Genomic DNA, 16903 nt, shown 5'->3' with positions numbered 1-16903 from the left:
TTTTGTTGTGTCTGGATATGTGTTGCTACTCGGCAGACAGGGATGGGCAGACAGTTTTTATTTACAGAAGAAACACTAGAGGGAGGAATAGTTTGGAGGAATAGTGTATGAAGTCCAAATACTTTACATATAGAATTTCTATGAAATCATTTCCTGAAAGTATGAGTTTGTTGTAAATCTCCCTATGAATTACTTTTTATTACTTATACAGGGAGACAAAGTTACTTGCTATCCAAGGCTGCTGGAACATTGTGTAGTGTGCAAACTACACATAGTTATTGGTATCCCTTGTCTCTTATAGCTTATGTTTATGTCTCTTAAAGCTTATGTTTATGTCTCTTATAGCTTAGTATTATGTTTTTGCAATTTGTGCGTTTGATATTTTTTTTTTAAACAAGGAGTCACTAAATAGACCTTTCTGGCTTGAAATTTGTTGTGATTCTTCTGGCCCTGTTTCTTGGGATTACAGGCATGTACCACTTTTCCCACTTTTTTTTTTTTTTTTTAAAAATTAAATCATTTATTTACTTATTTGGTTAGGTAGTTTGACTATCCATAGAAAGAACCACCATCACCATCCATGTGTGTGTGTGTGTGTGTGTGTGTGTGTGTGTGTGTGTGTGTATGCATGCACACGTGCTTGTGTGCATGCTCAAATGTGGGCTCCTACATTTTTTGATTGTTTTTAATGTCATCTTGGGTCTAAGACTTACCATATTTCTAAGACTTTTTCCTAATTTTATTTTTTCTTTATTTGATTGTTTTTGTTGTTACTATTGATTTTTATGTTAGTTTTTGGTTTTTTTTTTTTTTTTTTTTTTTTTTTTTTTTTTTTTTTTTTTTTTTTTTTTTTTTTTTGACAAGGTCTGTTTTAGATAGGGTATTTCTATTGTTGTGAAGAGCCACCACGACCACAGCAACTCCTATAAAGGAAAGCATTTAATTTGGGCTGGCTTACAAGTTCGGAGATTTAGTTCATTTTTGTCATGGCAGGAAGCATGGTGGCACACAGCCAGACATGGTGCTGGAGAAGGAGAGTTCTGTTTCTGCCTGTCTCTGCTGGGATTAAAGGCATGCGCCACAACAGCCAGCTATTCTTACAACTAATTAGAAGTGCAGTCACCAAATTTATGTGAGCTATACATCAAATGGTTGCTCTTCTTTCTTGGAGATATTCTCACAGTCTGAAACTGGATAAACAATTAACAGGTACTCAGTAGTGCTCAGTTGCTCAGTTGTCAAGGGTCACATTGCCTCAGATGCATAAAGCCAGCTTGGATGTTTACTGTAGAGTCCAGAGTAACTGGTCTTGGCATTGACATTCTGCCTTTGTGACAGATAAATGGGATGCAATATGGTGGCTTTCTGAACCATCGGTATACTAGTCTGTCTGGGCTGTGTGTTGTATGTGAAGATGATACAGAGTTCTTCACCAAGGGATTTCTCGAGCCCTTCCAGTAATTGGCCTGTAAGACTTAAACATGTATCTGTCTTTTTCTTCTCTTCCTCCTAATCCATGTGCTGTCTTGGATCTCTCTATGGAGACCAGACTAGCCTCAGACACAAAGAGACCCACTTTCCTCTTCCTCCCAAGGGCTGAGATTATAACAACTATCTTTTTGACACACCCATTTGTCCAATATAAAAGTCATACCAATCCAAATGATTCCTTCTGCAAGCAACAGCCTGTAGCCAAGGAGGAACACATCTCCTAATGCCTGCTATACCAGCTCAGTCATGCTTCTGCTTTCCCCTGATAATTTAATGAATTGGCATCAGAATTAGGCAAGCTTTTGCTTTCCTATGTAGAATTCTAGGTGACAAAACTGTAAAAGCTGTAAAGGACAAGCAGTCACCTAGACCAACTTCCTGTAGCTGCACTGGGGTAAGAGGACTTAGGATAGGTGGCTGTTTATCAGCGGAGGGCATTAAATACCACTCTTAAAACTCTCAAACCATTTTCCCTGGGCCACATTGATGATAATCTCACAAAGCATTTTCTTTATATTTCCTATGCAATAAGCAAATCAGCTTTGTCAGCTGAGAGCAAGACCATATCATTTCACTTGGTGATCATTAACAGTTCATCATATCTGGTTATACATTTCACAAATTCCTGATTTGTTCATTTTAGTTGTCTTCATCTGTCAAAAAGTATTGACTTCAAAGCTCTGTGTGGTCATGTATATCTATATTCTCAGCATCTGGGAGACTTAGGTAGGAGGATTGCTGCTAAGTTTTAAGGGCAGAGTGGTCTACTGAATTGAGACCCTTCTTCAGACACCCTCACCATAAAAAAATAAAGGTTGAGAAGTGTTTTTTGCTTTTTGTCTTTGTTTGTGGCAATGACCAGCTATTTAGCTGGCTTTGAACTCACAAACTCCATCCTCTGCCTCAGCTTCTTTTTTCAATAATTTATTTATTCACTTTACATTCCATTTGCTTCCCCCTCATTCATCTCTTCCCAGTCCTGCCCTTATAACTCCCTCCCCCCACTAACCCTTCCCCTTCCCCCTCCTTGGGTACCACCCCACCCTGGGAAATCTAGTCCCAGCAGAACTAGGCACATCCCCTTCCACTGAGGTCCAACTATGAGATCCAGGTAGGGAAGGTGATCAATTGGCAGGTACCAGAGTCAGAGACAGCCACTGCTCCAATTGTTGGGGGACTCACATGAAGACCAAGCTACATACTGTTTCACATATATAGGGGGCCTAGGTCCAGCTCTTGCATGCTCTTTGTCCGGTGATTTAGTCTGTGAGCCCCCCCCCCCCCGCCTCCCGCCTCAGCTTCTTAAGTGCTGGGATTATAGGCATATCACCATGCTCAGTGTGAAGGGCTTAATGCATCTTCCCACATAGTGTTTTTAGTAGCAAGAAGGCTTTCTTTGTAAAGCTTTTTATTATTTTTAGTATATTTACAGTTTTTATTCCAAAATGTGTTGCGATAATAAAAATGGAGCATTATTTACCTATTTCAGTGCTGGGTATTCTAAACAGGGCCCATACATAAGTACTGAGCCATATTCCCACCCATTTATTTTGAAAGGATTCACATCATCCACAATATGGCCTAGATAATCATTACTGAGACTTTAAGTATTTGCAAAACCCTTGTCTAAGTATATTTTCTTAATTGTTATGGCTTTTTGTTCACGTATGAATGTGCGTTTTTTGTTTGCCTTTGAGATAGATGATAAGATCTGGCTATGTAGTCCAGACTCAACTGGAACTTACTATGTACTGAGATTAACCTCAAACCCATAACCAACCTCCTATCCAGCCTCCAAAATGTGCCAGGACCATACTCGTGCCCCACCATGCTAGGCTTTGGTTATTAGATTTTAAATAGTTTAATTTTTTATGATCAGTCAATGAAGAGAAAAGAGCCCTAAAAATATTAGGTAAAGTCTGAACCCAATCGATATAAGACCAACACATTGGGTTTTAGTTCTATGAATGATTATATCTGTAAATATATTCCCATGAGGGAAAGCAATGTGTATCTTGTGCATGTAACACTCATATGCATCTGAATGGTGTAGGTGAACTATGGCGGAGAATTAATAATCCTGAATGTAGTTTTCTGCAAAAGAAAGAATAAAAACCAGAAGCAATTAATGATTTGGGCAAGTAAGATGGCTCAGTGTGTAAAGGTACCTGCAGTGGGTAAAGGTGTCTTACAACTTGAGTTCAGTCTCCAGTCCCCACATGCTAGAAGGTGAGACCTGATTTATGTAAGTTGTTCTTTGACTTCCACATACAAGCATCCCCCTAAATGTATGTAAATAAATGTAATTTAAAAGAAAAATAGGATTTTAGTGTAAAGCAAGAGGTCAGCATTGCATGAGGCCTGTGTGCAGTCATAAAATCTCTGTGGCTGAAAAAGAATACTGAAAAAACAATTTTCTGGACTTTGACTGTCTGCAAGGAAAGCAGTTTAGTTTCACTTGGCATGAAGGAATAGAATTAAGATACAGGAGAAAGAGGGAGTGGTCAGGGAGGAATCCTAGACCAAGAATCGGATGGATCTAGCTCTAGATTAGATTGTCAATGAGTCAGAGGAGCGAATAAAAATGGCAGGATGAGAGACATATGACTTGGATTGTGACTAAAAAGAACATCCAGCTGATTTACAGGGAACTTAACAAGGAGGAAATGGACTCTTAGCTGTGAATTCACTGTGGTTCCACATTGTGCAGTTTTTATTTTGAAACAAGTATCGTTTTTGTAATATTTCACTATACCCTTTGCTAGGCTTCTGCTGGTGTACCCTCTGAGATTCCAAGGAATTCTCTTATCCTGCTCAGTACAGACTCATGGTCCGCAACTGTCACTGTGTTCTGATAAGAGCCACCAGAGTGACATTTACCCAGTATTTCATATCTCGCAGACATCTGCTTTAATGTATAGTGACTTATTGTTAGGTGGAGACTTTTAGTCTCCTCATTTTAGATGAAATAAAAATCTAAGAATACAAAACAAGGGCACTTAAGATTGCAATTTAAACACCAGCTATTTGGCTTTGTTGAACCTAAGTGCTTCTGAATATTTCCTTAAGATTTCTTCCTTCCTTCCTTCCTTCCTTCCTTCCTTCCTTCCTTCCTTCCTTTTTTGCTTTTAAAGACATGGTCTGTCTGTATGTTGTGTGTCTTAGGGGTAGGGTTTTGTATATGTCATGGCAAAGGTCAGAGGACAGCTTTGTGGAGTCTTTGTAGTTCTTTTTGCATCTGAGTGGATTCCAAGGATCAAAGTCAAGTCATCAGCCTCACATGGCAAGCACCTTTACCTGTTGAATCATCATCTTACTGGCCTCTTTTGTTTTGTTTTTAGAGAAAGTGCCTCATATAGCGCTTGAACTCTATGTACTGACCTTGACTCCTGGTCTCCTTCCTCACACAGCCTCCTAAACACTGGGATTACAGGCAGCCATTCTTACTATCATACCTGGCTGTGGCTATTTTCTAAAAATGCAGACATGCACATATGTATACACATAGGAAGGGAAATTTCACATAAGAAGAACTAAAGAAATTAATGAGTTTATTGCTGCTCAGTACACAGTAACCAAATGCTCACTGTAAGCTTGTGAAGTTATATTACATCCCTTGAGACAATCTGAGTACCTTTCCTCAACAATGTGGATCGTCATTGTGTGCTTGTAGCGAAGTAGAAAGATTCTGTGGTAGCATATGCCTTTTACTCATAGCATGCTGGAGACAGAGGTGGTGGGGTGGTGGGGTCTCTGTTAATTTAAGACCAGTCTGTCTACTACATAGAGAGTTCTAGGCTACATACAGTGAGGACCTATCTCAAAAAATTGCAAGTTTAAAAAATTGTTTATTTGTTCCTTTTATTCTGAAATAATAGTCTACATGTTTAACTTTTTTCCTTCTTTCTGCTTTAAAGCCATTGGCGTCAGCAACCAGAGGGAAACCACAGTAGTCTGGGACAAGCTAACTGGAGAGCCACTCTACAATGCCGTGGGTAAGTCATTCATGCAGAGAGGTCTAGCACAGGACCTTGTTCCATTTGCAAAGGTAGCCACACTAAGTTATCTGACTGAAAAAATGTATGTTCATGGTTCCTATAAATCTGAAGAAAAGGAGTACAGACTTCTCTTAAAAATGAGCTATTGTATACATAAAATTTTGAGATCATATTTATTCATTCTTTTATTGAATTTCCTTTTACCCTTGCTCGCTCACTCTTTCCATTGATTCTTTGTATTAATATAAGTGGTTGGATATTGCCAGGAAGGTTTGTTGACCCCCCCCCCACTGTGTTTTTGACATCGAAAAGCGATCTTTCTCCCTCCTACCCTAAAAAATTGAAATTGCAAGTGCTCAAAATTATCTATAAACTATTTGTATATTTACTTTTTAATCTAAAAAATGAACTTGTTAAGAAAAATAATTAGATTTTTAGCTGCTTCTGTTACAGATTTAACTATTCTATCAGGGCATGCAAACTGCAAAAATCTCAAGTCTTACCTTTAGGTATCAGGTCTTAGGTATAAATGTCCCTGGGTAGATACTCGCATTGTCCTTAGCACATGGCAGTTGCAGAGCAGTACATGATAGTGCTACTTTCTTTTCTTTCTTCTTCTTCTTCTTTTTTTTTTTTTTTTTTTTTGGTTTTTGAGACAGGGTTTCTCTGTGTAGCCCTGGCTATCCTGGAACTCACTCTGTAGACCAGGCTGGCCTCAAACTCAGAAATCCGCCTGCCTCTGCCTCCCAAGTGCTGGGACTAAAGGCGTGCGCCACCACTGCCTGGCCGATAGTGCTACTTTCTAAAAGGAAAATTGTGTTCTATATCCATAATCCTTAAAAGATTTCTGTGACAAATAGCAAACCATGCTGGCTCTGATAGCCCAGGCCTATGTTTCCAGTGCTGAGGCAGGAGGATTGCCTCAAGTTAGGAGCCGACCTGCCTTAATTGTGTGTTCTAGATCATCTAGAGCTGTAAAGCAAAACTCTGTTTCAGAAAAAATGAGAAAGAAAGATAAAATAATACATGATTTTCATAATAAGTTACAAAGAAAGGTAGTAATGAATTTCAAAAAGAAGGAAAGGAATATGAAACAGGAAGAGGATGCAAATAAAAAGGATATAAATGTAATATGTATACAGAACAGGATGTTTCTAGGCAGTGAATCTATTAATTGAAAATGCTAGTGACTTACTGAGATAGTTGCCAAGACGTCTCAAAGGGTAGTAGAGCCAACTGCATTTGTACACTGAAGGATTCATAGGTATGAAGGAGGTGACCATTCCTTGAGAAGCCCACACCTATGCTGGTGGTTGTGTGATTTGTTCTGAGTGCCTCTTTGCTTGTTAGCACTGTGCTTAAGGTCTATATTACACCATCTTTAACCAAACACCAATGCTGTTTCCATAAAAGAGATGAAGGAAAAATAATACGAGCTTATAAGAACTGAAGTTAATTAAGTAATATTAAGGGGAAAATAGCTTTTTGTTTTATATGAGATATTAAACTTTTGATTGAAACTATTTTCTAGGCAATTAGAAATTAGATTTTTTTGGGAAGCTTTTTATTAGTTAATTTCGGGAGAAACCGGGGATGCCTTTTTGGCATACATGTGGAGAAAAGAAGCTAACCAGCTGGAGTCAGTTTTCTATTTTTACCTTGTAAATCTCAAGGGTCAAAGACAAGTTGTCAGGCCTGGCACCGAGCACCTTTGTCCACTGAGCTGCCTCACTGTGTGTTTGTTTGTCTTGGAGCCAGTGTTTTATGTGCACCATTCTGGCCTTGAACCCACTGTGTAGCTAAGGATAACTTTGAACTCCTGACCTTTCCTCCCTCTGTCTCCCAAGGGCTTGGTTTACTGCTATACACTACCATACTTACCTTTAAATTGCTTTAAATGCAGATTTGAAAGTTTCTAACACAGATGTGATCATCTCAAATTACTATAGATGACCTCACTATAGAAATGAATGTACAGCTGGCGGTGGTGGCAAACGCCTTTAGTCCCAGCACTTGGGAGGCAGAGGCAGGCAGATTCCTGAGTTCAAGGCCAGCCTGATCTACAGAGTGAGTTCCAGGACAGCCAGGGCTACACAGAGAAACCCTGTCTCGAAAAAAATACAAAAAAAAAAAAAGAAAGAAAAAAAAGAAATGAATGTACAATTTAATGTAAAACCTTGGCTAGATGCTGTTGTGTGTTTCATGTTCTATGGTGACCCCTATATATATCACAACAAACCAAGGAGGCCTGTCACTTACCATTCTCTCCTGGAAGTTAAGAGTAGGAAGTTGGGAGCTAGAAAAAGAAATGGGAAGAGAACTAGGGGGCCGACAATTGGACAAAGAACTTGCTTAATCATTACAAGGATACACTTTTCTAACTTCATTTCACCCAGAAAAACATGGAACTATCATCTATACTTGTGGGTTTCAGTTGAAGGTTTTATCATGATATTAAACATTTGGCAGCTTTATTCGAATGGAAGATCAGATGGGATTAGTGGAAATGGAATTAGATTGTCCCATGGATTTGTGGTCAAGCTTCTGTGGCTTGTTTGTATCAGGATGCGATGTTTGAAGTTTTAATTTTCTCATTTTAGTTCAGACTGCTAGAGCCAAAACACCATAAAATTGATGGTAGCTTATTCAGCAGATATGTGCTTATCATAATTGCAGGGGCTAAAAGTTTGAGACTGAAATCAAGGTGCCAGTTGATTGGGTCTGGTGAGGGCCCACTGACTGTCTTGTGTTTTCATATGGTAGAGAGCACAGTGTAAGAAAAGAGAGTCTTTCCAGTGTTTTTCTAAGTATGCGAATCCCATTTCTAAGACTTGGTGGTGCTGAGCGAATCATTTCCCTAAGGTTTCTCGTCTTAATTCTTTCAAATTTGGAGTTAGTAATTCACTATGAATTTTTTCTATGACATAGTCAGTCTATGATGGGACATACCTTTGATCCAAGCACTTGGGGCCTGGAAGCAGGAAGATGAGTTCAAGTTCACACTCAAGTATACAGTGACTCCGAGGGCAGCCTGGGATACACGAGACAAAACAAAGAAATCAGTTCATAGCGTTCTTCCTTTTCCTCTTCCCCTTGTAAAGCTCTGTCATTCTAGCCTATTCTTGTCATTTTCCTGCTTTTACTTAACTGAATTATATAACTGATGGACAATATTTATTATAAACAGGCAAATAAGAAGAGCTAGTTACATGTGTCTTTTAAAAAATTCCCTGAGATGGCTCATTAAGTGCTTGCTGTCAAGCCTGATCACCTGAGTTTGAGCCCTGGGATGGACATGTAGAAGGAGAGACTGACTGCAAGTGTCACATGACCTCCATACACATGCCAGAGCAATGTACACACAGTCACATGTATTATGTACATACATACTGAATGAATACATGTAATAAATAATGAAAACAATCCCTTCCATGTGGCCTTCTTTTTTATTAATGTGTACGTGGTAAGCACTGAGTAGGTTTACTCCTAGAATACTAACAGGGAAAATAAGATACAAGAGTGGTGGCTGTGGCATAGGTTAATTGAACAAATTGAATCCCGACAAAGGCTGTGCTTACTTGCAATAAGGCTGTGTGCTTAGTGGTATATTTTCCAGTTGTAAACAGATATGAAAGCTCAGTGGGTCCCGTAGGTGCGTATGACTCAATTTTAGATGTACCATATTAATGTATTAATTCTGAGATTAATAAGGTAAAATCTCGTGTAATAAAGAGGAACATCACTTTGCTTCACTGCTTCCCAAACACTCAAGTCTGTTGTTGGCATTTTGGCTTTTATGTACTAATAGCTAAAGTTGATTTCAGATCCTACACTTGGAGAGAGAGAGAGAGAGAGAGAGAGAGAGAGAGAGAGAGAGAGAGAGAGAGAGAGAGAGAGAGAAGAAGAAGAAAAAGAAGAAGAAGAAGAAGAAGAAGAAGAAGAAGAAGAAGAAGAAGAAGAAGAAGAAGAAGAAGAAGAAGAAGAATAGGGAGAGGGAGAGGGAGAGAAGAATAGGGAGAGGGAGAGGGAGAGAAGAATAGGGAGAGGGAGAGGGAGAGAAGAATAGGGAGAGGGAGAGGGAGAGGGAGAGGGAGAGGGAGAGGGAGAGGGAGAGGGAGAGGGAGAGGGAGAGGGAGAGGGAGAGGGAGAGGGAGAGGGAGAGGGAGAGGGAGAGAGTGTTCAGGAGAGATAGGTTTTAATTTTCCTGCCTTTCTTCTCATTAAGAGCCTAACTATTGGCATTTACAATTCTTATATTATTGAAGGGAAAGAAGTCAGTAGCATTTTTAAAAACTGGTAGTCTTTGCTTATGGTGTGTTGGATAATATGGAATATCCTCTTCATCTTACTACAATACAAATTGCTCAGGATAAATTGTCTTTGAGGAGATTTACTATATGCTGTATGCTTAGCCAACCAGACATAGATGTACAACAGGGATTTTTTTTCTATTTTTCTTTCTTATATGTGTTTGCTTCCTGTTGTGATGATTAGCCAAAATGTACAGATTTGTGTGATTTATTACTCAGTAGCCTCTAAAGATAGTGGTTTCTTCTGTACTGTGTATATCACTTAACTATCTGGTCCATGAAGATTGAGGCAACTAAATTTCTTTTCATTTGTAAAACTTTTATCTGGACAAACTAAATGTACTGTATATATATATTAGATATGACTTTATTCACACCATCCAAATTATTTTTGTAAACTATTTATCAGAGCGTCTGGACCATTGAAATTCCAATTTAATTAGCCTAAATAAATGTCATTAATACCTTCTAAGAGTGGGTCTATATAGTATTTTGCATACCCTAGAATTTGTTTCTCTGCTATGTATTACTTTATAACCTTGGAGGCTAGCAGTTAACTATGTCCTTCGACAGTGTACCTGTCTGTGGAAATGATTTTACTTCCAGCTACCCAATGAGGAAAGTACTTTCTCGGGATTGTGCTTTCCCAAAATAGCTCTTTCATGTCCTGCGGCATATGACCATGGCAGGAACTCTATAGCATGTTTTCTGGTAGCATTCCTTTTTAACATCCCCTGAAGTTGTGCTCCTGTAATATATAATGCATGATTTCCGTTCAGCATTTTTTTTTGAATTTTGTTTACATATATGTTGCCAAGTAGGGAAGAATCTTTCTGAACAAGAAACACATACTTACATGGTGTTCATCCAAATGAAAGTACTAGTGAATGAGACATCCGGACTAGACTTTCTTTGTTCCCCTTCTACTCTGTGTCTCTTCCATTTCTTTTTCTACATCCATGTGTAGAAAACCATTCATTCTAATGAACTTGCCCAAATATCTGGCATCTCAACACAAGCATACAGCGACTTTGAACCTGGCTATCTCTAGCATGAATTGCCATTATTTCTCCTAATGCTCCAGCTGCTCCAGTTTCTCCTGGCTCTTCAGTTCCAGTTGCCGTTGTCCCCTCTGGCTCTTCAGTTCCAGCTGCTGGTGCTTCCTCAGGTACTGGTGCTCTGGCTGTTGCTCACTCTCCAGCCTTCCAACTCAGACATGTTGGGGAAATTGACTGCTGCCATCAGATCTGGATCTTTCACTTCTTTCGATCTCAGAAATTACCTACACAAGGGGCTCAGTCCTCCAGCTTGGGGATCTTCTCTTTGGCTTTTGGTCTCTTATTCTGCACATCTAATTCTGCCATCTTAGCTTCTGTAATGAGTTTTCTAATTGTCTTGTTCTTAATTCAATTAATCTTGAACCTTTGCGAGTTGTTTTGGTAGTGTATCAACAACTGACATCTTTTCCTTTGCAATTTGTACTAATTCATTCTGTGTACTCTAATTGCCATGAACTCATTGACTGCACAAGGTAAATATCATGGCTGCCTTCTGAAGTCCTGGAACACTTGAAGGAAAGGACTTTAGATGCCATCCACTCCGGTACCCTTATCTTATATTTAGGGAATCCAGGTCAAGAAGGGTTAAAGTTGTATACGTCAGGAAGCTTGATGGTAGCGACGCCAAACTTAGAACTTCGGTTTCATGATTTTACATTCAGTGTTTTGATTCTTTGAGGAGAGGATTTAGTTCTGTGGATAGATACCATTGTAGTCAAGCATAACTACAAGTCTGGTTTATTTGTCTTTGTTGAAGAGCAATAGAGTCATAGGACCACTGAGACTCATTGTGCTACCTTATTGACAGCGTTTGGTTTGGTTTTGAATTAAGTAACTAGAGCACATTACTGTTCTAAAAACATGCCCTATAAAAGACTTACTCACATATTAGTATTGTGTTGGATAACTTGGAATACTCACAGAAAAGTACATAGGCTCAACCCTGGCCTAGGCTTGAACCAGAATCTTGCATGGTAGGTTATGGTTAGATAAATTCAAAGTTTTCTAGGTGGTTCCTTTATGCTTCCTAAGAAAGAACCATTGCTGTGGAATTCTAGTAGCGGTTTCTGGAAAGGAAGACACTTATTTTAAGACAAATTTGTGTGTCCTATTCACAAATCTCCTGTCCCAGAATTGTGGAGTATGGGGCCCAGCTTTCAGCTCCCTGATAAGTATTGTGTCCAGTAAGATGCGAGTAACTAGGGACTGCTAGTGTGGAGTCAGTTGTAGAGTCAGTAGACAAACACTTGCATGGCACTTGTAAAGCCCCTGGTTCATCTCTACCCACCCTTCAGTGAGAGGGCAGGGCAGTGGGGAGGAAGGGGGAAGAGAGAAGGAGGAGGAACACTAGGTGTAGGAGGCTTACATGATCAAACAAGAGGCTAGAGAGCCAAGCCAATGGATTTCAAATCTATTTAGACCCCTCTTTATGAAATGTATTTTATGTCATAATTCAATGAACCCATGTAACTGAAACAAATGTTTTCCAAATTTACCTTTGTCCTACCAGGTACAATGAACTCTAATATTAGCTATCCTAATCTACCCTATTTAATTTTTTGAAGTAGTAATCAAAACTCACCACATTGAGTTTTAAACTCATAGCTCACTGTAGTTCAAAGCACTGAGGATTAAAATGTACTCCTTCATCAAACATATTCCAGATTTAAAACCTCTCTTTGAATCCTTCCATTTTCCCCAATTATTCCTGTTAATCCAATAACATCTGCTAAGGTTGCTTGTCTGGGAGGAAAGTCTGTTTTTGCCACCATCACATAACACTGTGCCTTATAAAAAGTAGCCGGCTCTTGTTCCTTTGATGTGGAAGATGTTACCACTTCTGATAGTTCTAAATGTTTGTGTCCTGTGATAGAAACTCAACTCCAACTAAGTCAAGTGAGGAAAAAAAGCGATTTATTTTACTAATGGATGCAGCCACCCACTGGTAGCTTAGTTTAGGTTTTGATTCATTCTAAATACAGATGAGATGGCTCCTGACATAACAGACTGACAAATCTTCCCTCATGAGCACAGCAGGCCCAAATGACACAGTGCCAAATGCAGCTGAGAGAAGTGGCAGTTGCAGACTGAACATAAATCTCAGTTGGGTGATTTGGCCAAGGGATCTCTTGTGTAAGAATTTAGGGTTCATATCCAACCCTGGTACTTGAGGTAGGGTGAATTCTCAGATAAATCACATGGCTGAAGATTATGGAAATCTAGATTCCCCACAGGGAACTTGAGATGATGCTTCTGGTATAAAGAGGTGCTGGGTACCAAATGCCGATCTTACCAATAGACCAATCTGGTTTTGTGGGTTTACTATCTTATTTTCTTGGTTGTCATGTGGGTCATTTGCTTGCCGCTTTTTCTACCTGTGAAAGTCAGTATTTTATCTGGACGTCTCCAGTTAAAATCTCATGGAAATTAGTCCTATCAAAATGAAGCACACAGCAATTTAAATAATTAGAATTTGTTGAAATTTACAACAGGAAAGAACTGATTTTAAATGAAGAGAACACAATAACACAGTTAAGTGAGTCATACTAGGTCTCTGTCAGCATTTTAAAAAAAACGTAGTGTGCAAGCTTTCATTACCTCCCCCAGAATCCTTTAAATAGACTGTGGGCCTTGATTTTTTTCAGGAGTTATCTGAGCATACTTAGTATTTAAAAATACCAAGTTACCACTACAAGATTAAGCTATAAAAGTTAAATACAATAGACCCTATCTTGAAAGAAAATAAAAAGATCGCAAACCTGGGTTCTGTTTGTTAGTTATGCAATCTATTATGTAGTTTTTAGTGCTTTCTATTTCCCAAGCTTCTGCCATAAATCAAAATGAGATATTTTCTCCGTGGGGAACAGAAAGCAAGTAACAAATTTAGTAAAGAAAATGGTGGTTCATAAGAATTTTCCCCATATTACCCAGCAAAGAAATGAACTGTAATTAAAGAAAAATCTTTTAATGATTTCATATCTTGCATCCTTTGAAAGATTTTAATGTAAATAAACATCTTATACATGAGACTGAATCCTTTATTACTTCAGTAATAGGATCAGGTACTCTCCTTAGTCTTTGTCACAGTTTTCTCCCAAGGTTTTTAAGATATACATTTTATCCTGATCTGAGTGTCTTGCACTGCCAACTAGCCTGCCCAGGTTTCAAGTCTTCTGTCCATTCATGTGTGTTTAGAAAATCCCTATTCCAAATACTCTTTCATAGTTTTTATTTTTTTTTCTTATCATCAAAATAAAAGCTCCAAGGTTATATTGTTCTTATAAATTGGATCTATAATTTTGCATAAAATCTTTCAATTCTTCTTTGTAAATATATTTTCTTCTAACAGTATGTCCATTCATTTTTAATCTTCTAATTTCTGTCCTTTAAATTTTAATTGCTTATGGAAACTAATCAGTCTCCTCTCTATGACAGTGATTTAACTAGGTTCTCATTTTTATGATGTTCTTCATATATATTATTATGTTTTGATCTATAGTGTGGCTTGACCTAAGAACCCAGTCTACTGTTGAGAACCTTAGTAAAAGAATTCCAGGAAATAATAACTTTGTCAAGGTAAGAAATCTTTTCAAAAGTACAATGTAAGAATGTTTACTTGAAAAATTCACAGATTTCATGGTCTATGGCAATATGATTATTTTATACAACATATAGAATATTTCCTTCAGATATATGGGGCCAATTTGGTTCTTAACCCTTCTGTCTTTCTTGTTCTGTAAGGTAACTGAAATTATAATAGCCCAAGATGATAGATTGGCAGTGATCATATTTATCCCAGTAGCTTAAATCATATTCTCCAAGGGTATATCTTTAATTTATCCATAGTTTAAGAATCAATCAGCATAGTTTCTTATTGAAAGTTTTTGGGTGATTTTAGGTTTTTAAGAATTCAGAGAGAAAGAAAATTAGGCAGTATTCTAGACCTTCACTAAAGATGTTTAAAAAAACCAACAACTTTCTTCACACAAAAAATAAAATATGTCTAAGTTTAGATCCTCATATAGATTCTTTCTCTTTAGGTAAATGAAATTAATTTCTTAGCAAGCTCAAGTTATTCTGGAACTCCAAAAGAAGTTGTTTTTTTCTTTCTGGTGCTTTGTTTTATTTTAGTTTTGGCAAGGTGTGTCCCCTTTTTATTTGCCAGTGGGACACATATTGGTTCTTAGATCTAAAATTAATGTTCAAATACCATTAATAATTACAGGCTAGCAAACAATCCCATGTCTGCTCCCTTCCCTGCCCAAGTAGTTTCCATCTTATCCTGCCCATTTATTACCTATTGATTGCTTTGTTACCCTGCAAACACCTCTATTCCTTCATCTGCAATCTCCTTCAAGGGTTGCATAGTTTTCTCTGCATTTTCACTGCAGGCAACTATTACACTCCCTACCTGCATCATTTTAAGATTCAGTGTCTATTAGCTTTGCAAGATCTTCGTGAGGACATCCTATGGGATGTCCCTCTGTGGGATGACCCTGCCAAGTCAAATAATATGTCCATATGTTAACATATTTGTGATATGTTCTTTTCTTCCATAATTCCTGAGCATTGATTCTCCCTGGCCCACAAACCCAAATTCTCAAGAAAGATCAATAAATATACATGAGTTTCATCTTTACTCTCTCTAAACTTTACCCATTCATTGTATTTGTTGACTTTAGTCAGCTGCTTTTTTTCATTTTTTATTGGATATTTTATTTACACTTCAGATGCCATCCCCTTTCCCCATTCTCCCCCTTAGAAAACCCCTATCCCATGCCCCCTTTTTCCTTTTGCACATATACAATTTTTAAAAAATGTTAATCATAGGCTTTATAAGTTTGGAATTGTTCATTCAGAGGTGTAACCCACTGACCAACCTAGATATATCAACTATCTTTGACTGGTGGAGATACATGAACATCTGCCTCCCTGTCTCCCCCCTCTTTCTCTCTTTCATCACCTAGTTTCTCCTCTCCTTCTTCTCCTCCTCTTCTTACTCCTTCTCTTCCTCTCAGTACTCCTCCCACCTTAGCTCCTCCTACATATCACCCTTCCTGTTAAAAGGAAACTTTTTTCTCAAAATAAAATTAGAGCATAATTATGCCGATTTGTACCAGTGAGGTACAAGATAGTCCTCATACCCAGTCCAACATTTTGTTGACTAACCAGAACCTCTGTCGTCTCTCCTAACTAAAACACTTAGTTCTGAACCTGGCTTTTTCCTTGGCTTTAGGATGAATGTCAAGTCAGCTGCTTTCTAATGTACAGCAATTCCATATTGATTTAATTTGGCATGTCATTGAGCTCTGGTACCAATAGGTTTGTATTACTTTGTTATTTGAGTATATATATATGCACAGAGAATATAGTATGTTATTAAACTATGTGTTTGAGAAATAATTTTTTATTATTGATTTATATGACTATTAAATATCACAATCTACTGAAAAAAGAAAACTAAAGTGCAGAATTTTGGTTTAGCATCTACAGATGAACAATTTATTGCACAATGGCATTATATTGTTACTGTCTAATTAGAAGATGGTGTGTTGCTTAGTTTTCTCTTTACCCTGCTTACGTGGCTGCTCTTTGAACTGCCAACATAGTCGTTCTGATCTTTGTCCATGAACATGCTTTTATGTACCATGGGCTAGAAAAAGTACTTTCATTTCAAAGTCCTTCAAAAGGGATTCCCTTTAGAACTACTAACCAGTTTACGTTTTGTTGCATTCTTTTGTTTAGAGGCCTTGTTTTCAACTGTGCTAAGTATAATTTACTGACTGAACTTCCTGTTTTAGTCCAAGACAGGCCTTCCACTTAGCACTTACTTCAGTGCAGTGAAACTTCGTTGGCTCCTTGACAATGTGAGACAGGTCCAAGAGGCTGTTGAAGAAAATAGAGCCCTTTTTGGGACCATTGATTCATGGCTTATTTGGGTACGTTCAAATGTGATGTATGCATAGAAAATGTTTGGGGGGCTTTTTTAACTGTCCTATTTTCTTATCAAAATTTGGACTTTTATTCAGTTTCATTATTGGGAAAAA

At 38.1% G+C, this 16903-nt stretch overlaps 1 protein-coding gene across 6 annotated transcripts in view; it reads left to right on the top strand.

Moving 5' to 3' along the window:
• Positions 1 to 16903, top strand: part of Gk (glycerol kinase) — a 73423-nt gene that overhangs the window by 18123 nt on the left and 38397 nt on the right. For 3 of the 6 annotated variants that reach the window (XM_076918511.1, XM_076918512.1, XM_076918513.1), the window contains exons 4-7: positions 5409 to 5486; positions 10883 to 10966; positions 14356 to 14432; positions 16658 to 16795. In XM_076918511.1, the coding sequence (XP_076774626.1) occupies positions 5409 to 5486; positions 10883 to 10966; positions 14356 to 14432; positions 16658 to 16795 (377 nt within the window). The remainder of the gene's footprint in view (positions 1 to 5408; positions 5487 to 10882; positions 10967 to 14355; positions 14433 to 16657; positions 16796 to 16903) is intronic. The other 3 variants (XM_034485385.2, XM_034485386.2, XM_034485387.2) reach the window with 1 other exon arrangement.

This window comes from Arvicanthis niloticus, chromosome X, assembly GCF_011762505.2.
Source record: "Arvicanthis niloticus isolate mArvNil1 chromosome X, mArvNil1.pat.X, whole genome shotgun sequence".
Classification (NCBI taxonomy): Eukaryota; Metazoa; Chordata; class Mammalia; order Rodentia; family Muridae; genus Arvicanthis; species Arvicanthis niloticus.
The sequence above is the reverse complement of the archived record's forward strand: the minus strand, read 5'-3'. Positions and strand labels throughout refer to the sequence as shown.